Raw genomic sequence first — 16,430 nt, forward strand, 5'->3', positions numbered from 1 at the left:
GGCATATTGAAGGGACAGATCTAGGCGCCCGAATTTAATCTAGAGTAGACCAATAAATCAATTGTCGCTCGCGTTGTCCCATGGCAGGTGTTGTACCTCTCCTCTTCATCTGTGCGTGTCTCCCTCACAAGCATCAGAAGCCATGTCTTCAGTGGGTAGCCCTTGTCTCCAAGGATCCATACCTGAAGGCATGTAGGAGTCCGGAAAAGCTCTGGCATCTGGGACTGTCTTAAAATGTAGGCAACTTCCTGGGAAACGTGCACAGACCTGCAGGATCTATTTAGAGACAAGTTGTACATTGAGGGAGTGGAAACCATTCCAGTTGATGAAGGCCTTTGGCTGGTGTGCAGGAACCTTGATGGCCACATGCATTCGGTCGATGACACCCTGCACTTGGGGGAATTCAACGACGGTCCCGAACCCGAAGGACCTCTGAACTTGAGAGTTGGGATCCATGTGGAAGCACACACAGTCACTGGCCCTCCTGAATGCACCAATGGGCCGCTGACTGTGAGATTCCACACAATTCCCCAGTGGATCCCTGGAATGATCCAGGGGTGTAGAAGTTCAGTGCCACAATGATCTTCAGCACCACTGGCATTGGATTCCCACCAGGTCCCCTGGGGCAAAGCCCATCCAGCATCATAGCACATAGGTCAATGATAGCCTCCCTGGAGAGCTGGACTCTTCATTGGCACTGCCTCTCAGACATCTGTAGGTAGTTGAGCCTTAATCAGTAGACCTTCTCTGAAGGTAGCTTCTTCTGCATGGGGAAGGCTGCTGGTTTTCCCCTCTGCACCCTTCTCCACTGTCTGGAGGCTGATGCTGACCCTCCTGTGGGCTCACAGATTATTGCGGTGCCGGTGCCTGACCCTCTCTCCTGCTCTGCTGCACCTCCTCCTCAACAGGGTCGCAAAGCCTGGATGAATGAGGCCCATAATAGGTGGTCTCTCCCTGTGCTCAAGGCCTTCACTGCCAATGGCACCCCCTTTTCCCCCACTTGTCACCTCCAATGAGGTGGCACTTGCCCTTTGCCACGCATAATATGGCACCCCTGCAGTGCTGGCCCCTGATGATGCCTGATGCTCTCTCTTCACTCTTCCTGGCAGCTAATGCTGCCTCTCCTGATGGTCTCTCTTTGCAGCCAGCAATGAACTCCTGCCTCCATGTCGCCTTCATCAACCAGGTGAGGCTCTGAAGGTCCATGATTCCCAAGGGCCATTAATAACATTTAAAACTAAGAATAAAATCGCTATCAATAGACCTCTTAACTACCTTACTTGCCTCTCTGCCATGTCGATGTCTGCTCTCCATCCTTCATGCATGCTGCCATCTATAAAATTGGAATGGGATGACACGACAATGGATGTCCTGTCCACCATCTCCTGTCCTGATTTAATGCCCCCACCTGGCCTCCATTCCTGTCTCCGAAGTCTGCATAAAATTCTGAGCAGTTCTGTTTCTCTCTCCACAGATGCTGCCAGACCTGCTTACTATTTCCAGCATTTTTTGTTTTTATTTCAGATTTCCAGCATTTGCAATATTTTGCTTTTGTGTTTATCGGTGGAGCATTCTTTGGCAGGGCCCTCAGGAACATCAGACTCCAGAGGGGTTAGGTCAAAAGCATCTCAGCAGTAAGGGGAGGGATCTGAGCAGCCTGCTGCTACCTCTGCTGAAGCCATACAGGATAAACCATGTAGAAGTTATGTGAAGCAGAAATTCAATAATTCACTTAAGTGTGGGCACATGGGTGATGACAAAATGTTCTGTTGTTAAGTTTCATTCTTTTATAATGCCATATAAAATTCAATGATTAGCATATCTTCTATGCCTTGCCCATTAATGCATTCCAAGTGCCAACTTGCCCTTCACTTGTTTCATGATGAATGTCAATACATGACAGAACCCATTGGGTGGATATGCAATGGATATGCAAAGTGGTTGAAGGACTGTTCAGTGCAAAGTGAAGGAAAGTGGTCCTGGTGATGGGACTGAACCACAGGATTTAATTTCTTATGTCTTACAAGATGAAATTTCACAATATTCGAGCAACCCCAGCATCCTGAGCAGCCAATGTAAGTGGCTGGTCTGGCAATGGGTGCCCCATCTTCATCTCCTCTTGCTCCTCCTCCTCCTCTAATTTCTGCTCATCTGCAGCTGAATGATGAACCCACTGTCCTCCTCAACCTACAATCCTCTCTGCTGCACAATCTTGTGCAGGACACAACACACTACCATGATTCTAGACACCCTCGCTGGCCAGTACTAAAGGATGCCTCCAGACTTATCTAGCACCTGAAGCACATCTTAAAAACCCAGTGGTCATGTGGCTCTCATTGTAGTGCTGCTGTGTCTCATTGGTGGGGTTCCTCACAGGTATCATGAGTCAAGTTTGCAGCGGGTATCTTTGGTCTCCAACAAACCAGCTCTTAATTCCGTATCCCGGAAGGAAAACATCTGGAATGTTGAACTGCTTCAGTCTGAATGTATCATGACAGCTCCCAGGGAATTTGGCCCACACTTGGATGAACCTCTTGTGGTTTCACACCAGCTACACATTCATGGATGAATATCCCTTGCAGTTTATAAAAAACTCATGGTTGCTGTGGTGGTGCTCGGATTGCCACATGTGTACAACTGATGTCATCCTGTACCTGTAGGAATTCAGCCAGAGAGTTAAATCTGTTCATTCTGGCTATTGTCATCACAGGGGAAGTTTATATAACTTCCAGTGCTGGCAATTCATCTGTCACCTGCCTGTTGCTTTTATGTGTAGTGGACTGTGAGACCCTCAATATGTCTCCGATAGCATCCTGGAAGGAACTAGAAACAAAAAAACACTGAGGGCAATGGTGACCTTGTTCCAGGACCAGCAGGGAACAGGTCTTCTTCTCGGATGTTGCAGATGTCTGCACCACCTGACATGACAACCTCATCCTGAGAAAGCACTGCTCTTTTGAGAGGTCAAGGAAGCTGACCTTATGTCCATAAAGCTTATGACATAGATAGTGTCCCTTGCAATCTTGGCACCTTTCCTGTGCACCCCCCTTCTCTGCATCTTTCTGCCATGCACCTTCTTCCTGTGCACCTATCTCCTCTGCACTTCTCTCCTGTGCATGTGCTGCTCCCACCACAGCATGTCATTGCTGCCATGGATGGTGATGGTCTTTCTCTTCTGATGTGCTGTCAAACACATCTAACCCTCCTCCCATTCTGATCTTGTCAGTTTGTAAGTCTTCAAAGTTTTGAAAAATGTTGTATCCATACAGGTATTCTCTGCCAAATGTTTGTCAGAGGGAACTGAGACACCAATTGTAATAAGTGAGCTATTATTCAGATGGGACAATCACAAGTTTAAATACCCACCTGAACTCCTGCTCAATCTCACCTTCATTTCATTGGTTAGCTTCCCCAATCACAGGAAACCCGTGCTAGAGATGTTAAATTTAAAACCTAGTTAAATTCAATTTATGAACACCTCACTAATGCCACCTAAGAGTGTTAATTGTATCAATAACTACCTGCCTACCTACTATAATTAAAGCCTGACTTTGGAGAGTAAGTTATTCACAAGCATCCAAACACACCTCCCTTAAACCCGTAAGTGGATGGATTGGAGCTGGGTTGCTTTAGGCTTATCTAAAAAAAGATCTTTATCATTTCTTGTAGATGTGAAACATCTCATGAATACCTTATCAAAAAAATTTCCATACTGGGATGGATTATAAACTTTTCTAGGCCATGAAAATATTGATGAGTACAATAGTTTTGCCTGTGCCTCATGAGATTTTTATATATAATTTCACATATACCAGCAAAAATCTTCTATCAGCAGTTAGCCTGTCACAAGCACCAACATCAATGGGTACTGATACAGATTGTAACTTTCAACCAAAAATGACTGCAATTTTACAAAGCAGTTCAGCTACATCAAATTGGTTATAGAAGTTACAATTGAAAAATTATCAATTTTAGGTCCTCACCCATCACCAGCCCACCAGTTCTGGGGGATTAAAATTCCCTCCATTGTTCCTTTGGCTCCATATGGACTTCTCTCCAATCCATGGAATAATCCTAATGTTAAATATTTGAGCAAGGGTCTCTCAAGGCACAGCCCCCATTTCTTCGAGCATACTCGGGTGAATGTCATCAGTGCCGGCAGTCAGATCTTTTGAAGATCCCTTATTTCAACCAACACCATATTCAGATCCACTTTTATACTTTCAACTTTAGTATCAACCTTATGAATTATTGGTAACACAACATTGTCCTCTGTAGTAAGGTCTGATGCAAAATACCCATTTAAAATCTCTGTTGAATCTGTCCTGAGAAGTCATATGTTCAATGGCCCTACACAGCCCTGAATGGCATTCTGCCTCCTACCATAGCTAAAAAAGACTACCACACTATTGCTATCACACTACTTCATTATCTTCCTTTGCAATGACTGCTCTGATAATAGCTATTGTTGCCTTTGACTTTGATCAATTGAGGAAGCCAGGAAAAATTTTAATACGAAAGTTCTGTTTTTGTGTCTGAGACCGTTTTAACAAAAATGTATTATGATGGCAGCAGCTGTTCATTGTTAAAAGACTCATCAGAAAATGTAAAAAACTGAAAAATAGGTTTGCTCAGAGACTGGACAGGGAAAAGAATTAACTAGAAGAAGATGGCTTGCTAAGTAGTAGAATAAAGGCCTTTTTCCACCTAAATCCACCAGATCTGTTTGATTTTTCCAAGGCAGCTAGATAAAGCAATTTTTAAGATTTTAAATTGCTTCAGGCTTAGCTAGAAAAAGATCTTGCCATTTCTTATGATGTGGAAGATCTCATGAATACCGTATCAGAAAATCTTTCCATATTGGGATGGATTATAAACTTTTCTGGGCCATAAAAATATTTGACGAATTGCTTTGCAGAATACAAGGTTTTGCCTATGCCTCGAGATATTTTTATATACAATTTCACATATACCAGTGAAAATCTGCTATCAGCAGTTACCCTATTACAAGCTCCAACATCAGAAGGTGCTGAAACAGATTGCAACTTTCAACCAAAAGTGACTGCAATTTTACAAAGCAGTTCAGCTACATCAAATCAGCTGTAGAAGATTTTTAAAAATGCTTGAAGAAGATTAGATCTGTAAACTGATCAAGGAACAAAATAATGAATCAAAAAAAAATTAAAGCTAGAAGATTGGTCCACAGCAGGAGAATTTACATTTCAGTATGGGCTTCCAGTTAAAAAAAACTACTCAGTTGGTAATGTTCTGAGATGTGGGGAGGTGGGGTTGGGGGGCAAAATATTCATGTACCCAGTCTGAGATTTTAAGTTCCTTCAATTTGTATGAGAAACTACCATCTCCATTTCAATTCCTTCAGGTTAACTGTACTCTAGAAATTGACTTGAAGTGATCGTTGCAAGAAGAAAAGAATTTGCATTTATATAGTGCCTTTCATGACTGCCGGACATTGCAAAGTACTTTAGAGCCAATGAAGTACTTTTGAAGTACTTGTGGTCACGTTGTAATGTAGGAAAGTGGCAGATAATTTGTGCATGCCAAGGTTCCACAAACAGCAATGTGATAATGACCAGATAATCTGTTTTATTGATGTTGAGTGATAAATATTGGCCAGGGCACCAGGGAAAACTCCCCTGCTCTTTTTTGAAATAGTGTCATGGATCTTTTATGTCCACCTAAGAGGGAAGACGGGTCTTCGGTTTAACATGGAGGTCTGCATTTCAAGAGTCTGCCGCCGAAGTAGGCAGCGGACGTAAAAAAATGCGCCCCACCCACACTCGCACGACATCACGGAGCCGACGGGATTTCAAATGCGGTGGCTCATTTGCATGACGCGGGCGACATCTTTTAAAAGGCTAACAGCTCTTAATGATGATTTTAAAATTAAAGCACCGGGTCAGTTCAATAACCAAAAAAAAGAATTACATTACCATTAAATTCATTTTCCTACCCCCCCCCCCCCAATGGCATTTCAAAACATACCTGCCCTTTCTTCCCCCAGAATGTGTTTATTAACAATTTGACCTTCCCCCACCAGCGCCCCCCACCCCACACAAAGTTTGGCACCTTTGCCCTTTACCCCTTTCCATCACCCCCCCTCCAACCAATCTGCAGTGATGTCAGCCGACTCCCCCCTCCCCACACAGAGAAACAATCCTCCTCCCCCCTCCCCACAGGTGTCGCACCATGTTTCCTCAAACGGGGATTCGAAAGTGCAGCATTGTCGTCCGCCCGAATGAAAATCGGTGCGGCGCTCAAGGAGGCAACGGGACCCTCATTAAATCAGGTATGTAAATTAGTTTATTTATTTAAATGGAGGTCCCGTTGCCGAGCGGCGGAGCGGCTGCCACCGAGGCCTCGCCACCGCCGTGATCGGCACAGGGCCTGTCAACGTCAGGGTCGGTGGCAGGCCTCTACCGCACCGATCTTCATTGCCCCCCCGCCAACTTTCCCGATGGCGGAGGGGCATTAAAATCCAGCCCAGCATCGCTAACAATGCAGCACTCTCTCAGCACTGCATGAGGAGTGTCGGCCTAGATTTTGGTGCTCAAGTCACTGGAATAGGACTTCCTGACTTGGAGGTAAGGGTGCTACCCACTGAGCCACAGCTGATAACAAACCCGGAGAGCCTTATTGGTGTCCAAGTTAGTTTTATTAACCAAGTCTGTTACATCTAACAATTTAACCAGTAAAGTAAGAAAACTTTCTGACATACATAAATGAATAAAGTAAATGAATAAACAAGGAAAGGATATGTTGACTCACTTTTATAATCTCACATTCACATTTCTGATTGGTACGTTAAGCAGTGGCATGTGATGAGATTTCTGTGTGCCTCATTTGTAAGTCCCATTTAAGTCTTTCAGCACTAAATAAATGCCTTGGCCTTCTGTGTCAGTATTTATTCACCTCACAGTTGTTTTTTTATTACTTCATGCTTTGGGGAATAATGTATTTTACTACTTACAAATAGAACATGTTTTTCCCTGAGTGTTTGAGAAACTGTTAATTCAATCCCTGAAAGTGGCTTTTTAAATGCTGTTTAGCAGTCAATATGATATTAATGAACTATATTATCAGACATTTCAGCAGTTGGTGCTCATTTTGTACTTGCCTTGATATGAATGTGAATGAACATTTAGTGCAGAATGTGCCAGTAATATCAAAAATCCCAACAATAAAATTAGCAAAACTCTACGACCTACCTATTCTATTCTGCCTGCCTATAGGGCAAATTGTAGAACAAGGTCATTAGAAGAAACATATTCTCATGCTTCCAGTATTTGTTTGAAATAATAAGTCCTATTGTAAAACATTGATGACAGTATTAGGATTAGTATACCAATACATCACGATATTATGTCAAATTCAATTAAAACAGAAGAATAAATAATGCCACAATTCATCTAACAGGAAATACTTTGTGGTATGTTTTGTAAAGTTTATTGTCAGCTCTTTCTAAAGTTATAATTTGATAAATATATCTTTTGCACATTACTCTGCAAAGCATGAAGTTTTCTCTTCAGCACTTGTTGCCCTTGTCAATAACATTCTAACATTGAATTGATATAATTACATAACAATGATGATTACACTACAAAAGATATTTCATTGGATGAGAAGCACTTTGGGATGTCTTAAAGACATCATGAGTGCAATATAAATAAAAGGCTACCCACCCATCTTTTCTTTTATTTATCTTTTAACTTTCTGGCCTTTGTCACACCTATCAGCAATGGATATAAAATAATGAATATCTGTGCTTTTGTGAGATCTTCAAAAATCAGGAAATGTACTTTGGACATAATGGGCTGAATGTTATTTGGGCACCGGGCTCTGCGGCGGTGCCCTTTAAACTCGGGGGGGTGCCCACATTCAGCGGCCGCTGCAGAGCCCTCATGATATTTTGCGCAGGGGCTCATTTAAATAGTGGGGGCGGAGTGCCTGCCCTAGATGACATGCAGCGGGGGCGTCCTCGGTAACGCCGTCCGGTGCCACTGCGCAGGTGCCGGCGCCATTTTTAAAGGGCTTTTAAGCCCTTTGAATTACTTCAATTTTTTAAACGGGTAGCAGTATGAAATTTTTATAAACACTAAAATATATGAAGATGGCTCTTCCCCAACCCCCCAACGGACATTTCAATGCCCAAAATGACCAACACATTCCTTTTTCCCTGCTCCTCCACCCCTCCCACCCTGAAATTTTTATTCCTCCCCCCCTCACCAGGTTCTCGCCTCAGAACTCCGTGTGGAGTTCTGAAGGCACACGAAAGCTGAATGGAGGCCGTAAAATTGGCGTGGGATGGTAGGTAAGATAATTTGAATATAATTACTGTTGATTTAAATATGCAGATGAAGGATCCACTGCCAGGCAGTGGTGGGTTGGGGTGGGGGGGGGGCAGCACCGAGGTCCCCTGCCACTGGTAATATGCAACGGCCCTTCTTAACATCGCAGGTCGAGGCGGGGTTCTCCCTGCAACATTTTACCGACCCGTGGCGTCAAGGGGCCAGTAAAATTCAGGCCAATGTGACTGATGAATTGTTTTAACAATTTGATTTCTTTCAGATTTAATTTGATACACAGTGCACAGATTACTGCTGTTTTATGTTGTAAATGCTGTCATATTCTTCAACAAAATAAAATTGTTTTCTATTGAAGCATGAAAATGGAAATGAACATTATTTTGCTATGTGTCTGCTAAACTAATTTAACAACCAAAGCTATTTTGTATGTCAAAATTCTCAAAGAGCCAGTGCATGGTGGTATTTATTTAACCAATCCATGGTGTTTTCCTGTAAACAAAATTGCATGTTTTCACTTAATTCTATTATTATATAGGTATTGATCCAAAATAGTGGAAAATACTTAGTTTATTATAGTGCTAGCTGATTACTTAAGTGGTTGCTTGTAGTATTTATTGATTACCCCTTTTGAACAGTAAATGGTGGCTGGTCTACTTGGACAGAGTGGTGGTCCTGTAGCAGTACCTGTGGTAGAGGATGGCAGCAAAGGACACGTACCTGTACCAGCCCTAGCCCTCAGAATGGTGGATCATTCTGTGATGGACAGAACACTCAGAAAACTACCTGCACCATCTTGTGCCCAGGTAAATGATTAACTTGTAATAAAGCTGCTTCTTCCGACAACCTTTAAAACATGCTTCATTTGCCATTGACATTTATAATTTGGAGCAATATAGCACTTGAGAAAAGATAGAATAAGAATGAAGAAGATTATTAAAATGTAATCAATCACAGAAAATAATAAAATAACCAGATGCATTACAATGAGGTTAAAACAATAGCTAAAGGTTTATAGAAATTATGTAAAACCAGTAGGAAACAATTACAAATATTAATTGTCAACCCCTTTTATCTACTACAAACATGCCTTTTCACAATCATGTGTGTGAGGGTTTGAAACTAGATTAAGTAGATGATATTTAGTCTCATTTCCAGTAAAATGTAGAGGCTGCAACCCAAATCCTTGCCCAGGGCCCCACAAGGCAAACACCACTCCTGGCTCTAAGTAGTGTATTTAGAATTTGTCAGGTCCAGAAACAATCCCGGTACACTACGGTATAAAAGCACTGATATAAAAGGAGATTAAGGAACCAAAACAAAAATGCTGGTGATATGAAGTAAAAGCAGAAAATACTGGAAATGCACATGAAATAGGAAGATAGTTTGATGTTTCAGTCGTATTCTGATGAAAGGTCACACCTCTAATATTAATCCATTTTTCCCTTCCAGGTACTGACCAACTTAATGTACTTTTCCAGAATATTTTTTTGTTTTTAATGAATCTAAGAAATAACTAATTGATCTGTGGCAATGCTCATAGTCATTTTAAAAATACATTTAATATATAGTATGTATTGTGCTATATATAATATATATTGGAGCTATTTCATTTCTTATCTGTGCATATCTACATTAATGAGAGTAAATCGGCCAAAAAGCAAAAGTTAATGAAATATATCTGTAATCTCCTCAGGCAATTCCCCACTGATCTTTTTATTAATAGCAATTGAGGGCATAAATTATGAATAAGTGCTTTCTTCATTTTTCTAGTAAAGTAACCCTGATGGCAATAATGATTTTTTTCCCCAACAAGAAAAAAATGTAATTACTAATGTGTTACTTCTAACAGTCTTTTATCGTTTTGCCCTGTGATATGCAAGCTGCAGCTCCCCGCTGAATCAACCCTTTCATGTAGACTTTAGAAGCCATCAGATTTGAAAGTTATTAGCTTTCACCAGGCAACTTTTCACGAAGCTGTTTTTTTTTGTAGAAGGCTAAAATTGGGGATTACACTAGGCTGGGAGAGGTAGTTGATGCTGGAACTGTACAAACCTTGGAGAAAGTGAAGAGCCCAGGGTCTGAGAGCTAAAACAGTTGTATGTGATGCATGAATGTGATTGACCCCACACATGATCATCGGCATGGGAGGAGGTGGGGGCAGGGAGGGGTTGGGGTCACCCAGCTTCTCAGTCAGCAGGTGGTGACATCAGGTATATTGACCTGCCAAATGATGGAAGTGGGGATGACCTGATTCATGACATAGGCTTCTGAAGATAAATATGTTTTCTTTGTTTTGTGCCCCACCCCAATCCCTGCCGATAAGGTTCCAAGGGAGCACACGTGGCTGATTTCTGAGGGGAAGTCCTAATACCCACCTGGCCTATTTTTTTCACAGTATGCAGCATCCTTCAGCAAGTGTATGCTCCTAATATGCTTCTAATGGCATTGCTACACAAGCTTTGGTAGCTCATCAATAGAAGTCCTGAATGGGCACTTAAGCAAGGATGAAGATACCAGGGATTTTTACTCATGTACATGCATATCATTTTCATTAAATAGATATTCAACATGTTTTGTTCTGCCATTCTCCCAAGAATTCCACACTGATTTTTTTTTTTGAATAGTCATTGAAGGCATTAATTATGAATAAATGCTGTCTTCATTCTTCTGGAAAAGCAGCCCTGAAGACGATATTTTTTCCCCTAGAGTTTGTATTTGATTTGTACTTCAAGGATCACTATAGTAAGTCTCGGATTCCTTTTAGAAAAAGAAACTATCAATTGATATTGTCATGTGATGCAGTTCTTAAGATGTACAATGACAGTCTGAAATTGTGCTCTTGGCACAAGAGAGGTATTTGTGCTGCATTGCCTGCCCAGTTTTGCCCCTGTGCAGTGGCCAGTCCGATGGAGCAAGTAGAACATCTGGCCATTAAATTTAGTTTAAAAGGGATGTATACACATAAAGGTATTTACCTACAAATATGATAAATACTCAATTCAGCAAGCTTCAAAATCAATTTCAGATGAGTTTTGACCAAGGGTGGGGATAGGGCTGAAGATTCAGGCATAAGAGGACACCCAATTTGAATGTACAAAACTAAAATTACAGGACAGTTTACTTTAATATTGCTGGCTGGGACAACAACAACAACTTGTATTTATATAGCACCTTTAACATAGTTAAATGTCCCAAGGTGCTTCACACAAGCATGATCAAACAAAATTTGACACCGAGCCACATGAGATATTAAGGCAGTTGGAGGTAGGTTTTAAGGAGTGTCTTAAAGTAGGAATAAGTAGTCGAGCTGGGTGTGTATCCAATTATTTATGTAATATTTAGAAAAATGCATGAGTAAATTCTGCAGTGCACTTGGAATGCCTGGAAAATATGTGCTGATGTGGAGGAAGCAGTTCTGAGGGCATAGCTGTAGGGTTTAAAGCTGGAAGGCTCTGACCAATCAGGAGCAAGCAAGAAAAGAGCAGCAAACGTCCCAGACAGTGGCATAAATATTCTTCCAATTGAAATTAGGCATGGGAGGTGAAATTAGGTAGTGGGATTGAGTAGTAAGAAATGTCCCAATACAGAAGCCAGGACAATGTGGAATGATGTGCACACATGTGAATAGAAACTCCCTAACTCTCAAGATCCCCCTCCAGTTTACTGATCGCACAAGTTCAGCAAAGGTAAGTGTGATAGCAGAAAGTTATATTTTAATGTTTACATGCTGAAAACTAATTTGAATTCTAAAAATTAAAGGTATCAATCAATGAAGTAAAAGATGCCACAAGAGAATCCTGCAATGCATATATGACCTTTGAAGAATTGTTTTCTCTATGAGAACCCCAGTGGAGAAGCAATATGAATTTTCTAATAGTTGCCAAATAAACTTGTCTGGGACTGAATGTTACAACTATTCCATGCTCATGCAGGCTAGAATTGCACGGAATTTACAGGAATGGCAAGCTACAGGAGGAAGAGCAACAGATAATTGACCATTAACCCAGCAGGAGGGGAAATTTGACCTACTGAGATTCCACTCAGCTGAGACGAAAAGAGGAGACAAGAGAAATCCTGCAGCAACAGTTGGTTTGTGCAAAACAAGTACCAATGTTCAAAGATCAAAAAGAATTTCTGTTTTCTGAGAAGACCCTTATATGATCAGAACAGTATAGAAACAGCAACTATTAGACTCATTGCATTTCTCTTGATTTCTCTACAGGATCTGGAAGAGGTACTGAGAGAGAAACTGGCTCAATGACAAGACTGTCAACAGCAGGGACAGCCAGTAAATTCACTCACACCATCATTCACCCACTTGCTCACATTCATCAGCCCAGAAAATGTCACTCAGGGTTGGGGGATGGGCAGAATAGTTAGGCTGAAGAGTGCACTGTATGTGCTGCACAGCACATAGGGAAGGTAGAGGAAGTGGATAAGAATGATCCTGAGCTGAGGCTAGGAAAATGCCAGCTCTTGACTGAGAAACATTTGTCAGTGATTTCAGGGGTCCTGCATGAAAAGGATACTATCAAAACAACAACCTCATATAAAAACACTGCAAAGTCTCTCTGGAAATGTGCGGCACATGACCAGGCTTGTGGCAGAGTCCAGTGCCCTCTTGTGGCAACTGGAGGGAGTGGCAGCTGAAGAAATCTCTGCTTACCTCCCACAGATCACAAAGGTCTGGTGGCAAGGCATCACCTCTAATGTGCAGGCTTTGGCTGGTGATGCTGAGGCCTTGAATGATGTAATGGAGAGAATGGAGACAGTAATATCTATTGGGTACTGAGATCTCTAGGGCACCATCTTGAAGGCCTTGCAGAATAATCAAGATACTTTACCCAGGGATTAAGGGATATTAGTAAATGTGTAATGTCTGTGTTCCTGTAGGTTAGTGGCAACCAATATCCTGATCCCATGCCTAGTGGAAGAGTAGTAGATGGCTCTGTGGAATCTATCTTCTTTCAGGACAGTAGAACCAGAGACTTTGCTGCTCCATCCCTTTAGATGCCTTCTCAGGCGGAAGAAAAGCCAAGCTGTGTATATTCCAAGTCAAGCAAAGCGGTTGGGTCCATCCCAGAACTCATTGGCCCTGAGATGAGGATCACCTTAGTCCTAAGAGGTTCATAGACATATAGGAATGAGTAAAATTCAAAAATCACAAAGAGCACAAATTGACTTCTATGTTTATAAGTTCCAGAACCCTTATGATTGTTGTTGACAGAAATGGTGTTATGGAGTTCCTCGTAGAACTGATCTTTAGCTTCAGGTGGGGAGCAGAGTGTTGGAGCATAGATGCTGAGTAGGTGTACTGGACCAGAGGTGGTGAGCAGTCGGATGGACAGTATGCGTTCCGAGCCATTTGAGGGAGGCTCTATCATGCTGAGCAAGGAGTTTCTGATGGCGAAGCCCACTCCATGCTGTCTTGGTTCTTCAGGATCCCTGCCCTGCCAGAAGAAGGTGTAGTCTTGCTCTGCTAGAGATCCACTCACGGGGAGGCGAGTCTCCTGAAGTGCTGCAATGTCTACATTGAGTCTACTGAGCTTGTTGTTAATGATGGCGGTCTTCTGAGAATCGTTGATTTGTGTAAGGTCTTCCGACAGGCCAGGACACATAGTTCTGACGTTCCAGCTTGCAAAGCGAAGGGCTGGTGCCTTCTTTCCTTTCTTCGTGTTGTTTGGTGCGGTGTTACAGTCCACCTTTCGGGCAATGACCCTGAGCTCTAAGCACCCAATGAAGCAGGTAGATTGTGGCGGGACAGAACCTTATTGACCGGGGGCTGCCCGGTTTGAGGTGGGTGGTAGCTGTCCAGTGAGGTGCAATGACCTCTCCCACCGACAAAGGCAACCCGTGGCGCCCAGTTTCTACGCCAATTTAGCTGGACTTATAACCCGTAACTGCTGCCTTCCGTGTTGTTTCAGTCGCTGTGAGGCAACTATGGAGTGACCTCTCCATGGCGCATGCCTGGGCGAATTTATGGAGGTTGAGAGTTGCCCAGTCGTCAAAACCCCCCTCTCGGCCTTTCTGGTGGGGTCCAAAGGACTGCAGGGCACGACGTTTGGCACCAGTATGGATGCAGGAACTGCCGGAAACATGCCAAAGGTGACACATGACCGCCTACAGGGTTCCGCTCCGGATTATCTGTTAGGGTTTACTCCCTTAGCCTTGGTCTCTCCCGAGACGCCCACAAGGCAGTGAGGTTGTTAGGGCCCCTACACAGGTGTAGGATGGTGCCGGTGGGAGGAGGGGATGCGAGGGGGAGGGGTGGAGGGAGGGGGGTGCGATGGGGAGCTGGGAAGGGGGCTGTAAGTGGGTGGTGGGGTGCAGGGGAAGGGGATGTGGGGGGAAGATGGTGCGAGGGGGGGCGCTGGGACGGGGTTGTGAGGGGGTGAGCTGAGAGGGTGGAGCAGGGAAGGGGACGGGGGGTGAAAGGAGGGAAAGGGGAGGGGAAGGGGGGGAAAGGGGAGGGGAAAGGGAGGGGGGGAAAGCGGGTGCAGGTAATAAGCCATTTCCTCAGTGCCCACCATCGACGTCCGGAAAGCTCATCCACGTCCTCCGGGAGGTGAAGCATCTTTTGGCAGACTTACAGAGGTGATTACATTCGCTAAGGTTTTTTTTGCAGTGGTTTAAATAAAGGCATGCAGCATTGCCGACAGTGCGCTGCAGATGCTCTCCGAGCCATCTCCCGCGGGCGCTTTGAAGTTGCGGCCGGGGGGCCGTTCGTGGATTTTTTGGGTGTTCGGGGCACCTTTTCTCAAGACTTCCCTAGGGTCCTGCTGCGCCTTCTTCACCTCAATGGACTTACCGCACGCCGTGGCTGCAGACACTCTGGACTGTGAAGACAGCAGGATCGGAGATTAAAGTATCGACAGCTGTGCTCTTCAGTTTCGTCCGGATCAATTTCGTTGAGAAAACAAAGAGCAGGTGTGGCTGGGGGAGGGCAGTGGGCCCAGGTAACATAAACTAAACTAACTGTTAGCTTTTAGTTAGGGCTAAAATGAACTGATTTAAAGAGCCAGGGGAGTTTAAACAGTTTAAGAGGGTAGATTGGGGGAGAAAACACTAGGAATGGGAGCAGATGGCCATGGATATCGTTGAACAGCAAGGGAGCTTCCTAGGCAGCTTACAGCCCAGGAGCCATCTTGCTATGCGCATGGGAAAGGCTTCCACTGCTATGTCCAGACTGGCCAAGAGAGTGTGGGAAAATGGCGCACTGACACGGAACACAAAAGTCCGAGTGTATCAGGCCTGTGTCCTCAGTACCTTGCTCTACGGCAGCGAGGCCTGGACAACGTATGTCAGCCAAGAGCGACGTCTCAATTCATTCCATCTTCGCTGCCTCCGGAGAATACTTGGCATCAGGTGGCAGGACCGTATCTCCAACACAGAAGTCCTCGAGGCGGCCAACATCCCCAGCTTATACACACTACTGAGTCAGCGGCGCTTGAGATGGCTTGGCCATGTGAGCCGCATGGAAGATGGCAGGATCCCCAAAGACACATTGTACAGCGAGCTCGCCACTGGTATCAGACCCACCGGCTGTCCATGTCTCCGCTTTAAAGACGTCTGCAAACGCGACATGAAATCCTGTGACATTGATCACAAGTCGTGGGAGTCAGTTGCCAGCGTTCGCCAGAGCTGGCGGGCAGCCATAAAGACGGGGCTAAAATGTGGCGAGTCGAAGAGACTTAGTAGTTGGCAGGAAAAAAGACAGAGGCGCAAGGGGAGAGCCAACTGTGCAACAGCCCCGACAAACAAATTTCTCTGCAGCACATGTGGAAGAGCCTGTCACTCTAGAATTGGCCTTTATAGCCACTCTAGGCGCTGCTTCACAAACCACTGACCACCTCCAGGCGCGTATCCATTGTCTCTCGAGATAAGGAGGCCAAAGATGACAGAAATATAGCTATGATCATGATTGTTCCGTTGAAAACATAAATTTGCCATAGAACTGAAAAAATGTGGGTGATCATATGATTACATTAGTGCAATCTTCAGCTCCAAAGTGGAAATCCAGAAAGCCCAATGAAAATTAATGGCTCACTCACTCAATTGCCTTGCACTTGTGTCAAATGTAATAACAGTCTGGCTCAGCAAACAGGG

At 43.9% G+C, this 16,430-nt stretch overlaps 1 protein-coding gene across 1 annotated transcript in view; it reads left to right on the top strand.

Moving 5' to 3' along the window:
• The window catches only part of unc5a (unc-5 netrin receptor A), a 312,917-nt gene that overhangs the window by 78,364 nt on the left and 218,123 nt on the right, over positions 1-16,430 (top strand). The window contains exon 5 of the mRNA XM_068043091.1: positions 8,960-9,127. Within this exon, the coding sequence (XP_067899192.1) occupies positions 8,960-9,127 (168 nt within the window). The remainder of the gene's footprint in view (positions 1-8,959; positions 9,128-16,430) is intronic.

This window comes from Heterodontus francisci, chromosome 12 (assembly GCF_036365525.1).
Source record: "Heterodontus francisci isolate sHetFra1 chromosome 12, sHetFra1.hap1, whole genome shotgun sequence".
Lineage (NCBI taxonomy): Eukaryota > Metazoa > Chordata > Chondrichthyes > Heterodontiformes > Heterodontidae > Heterodontus > Heterodontus francisci.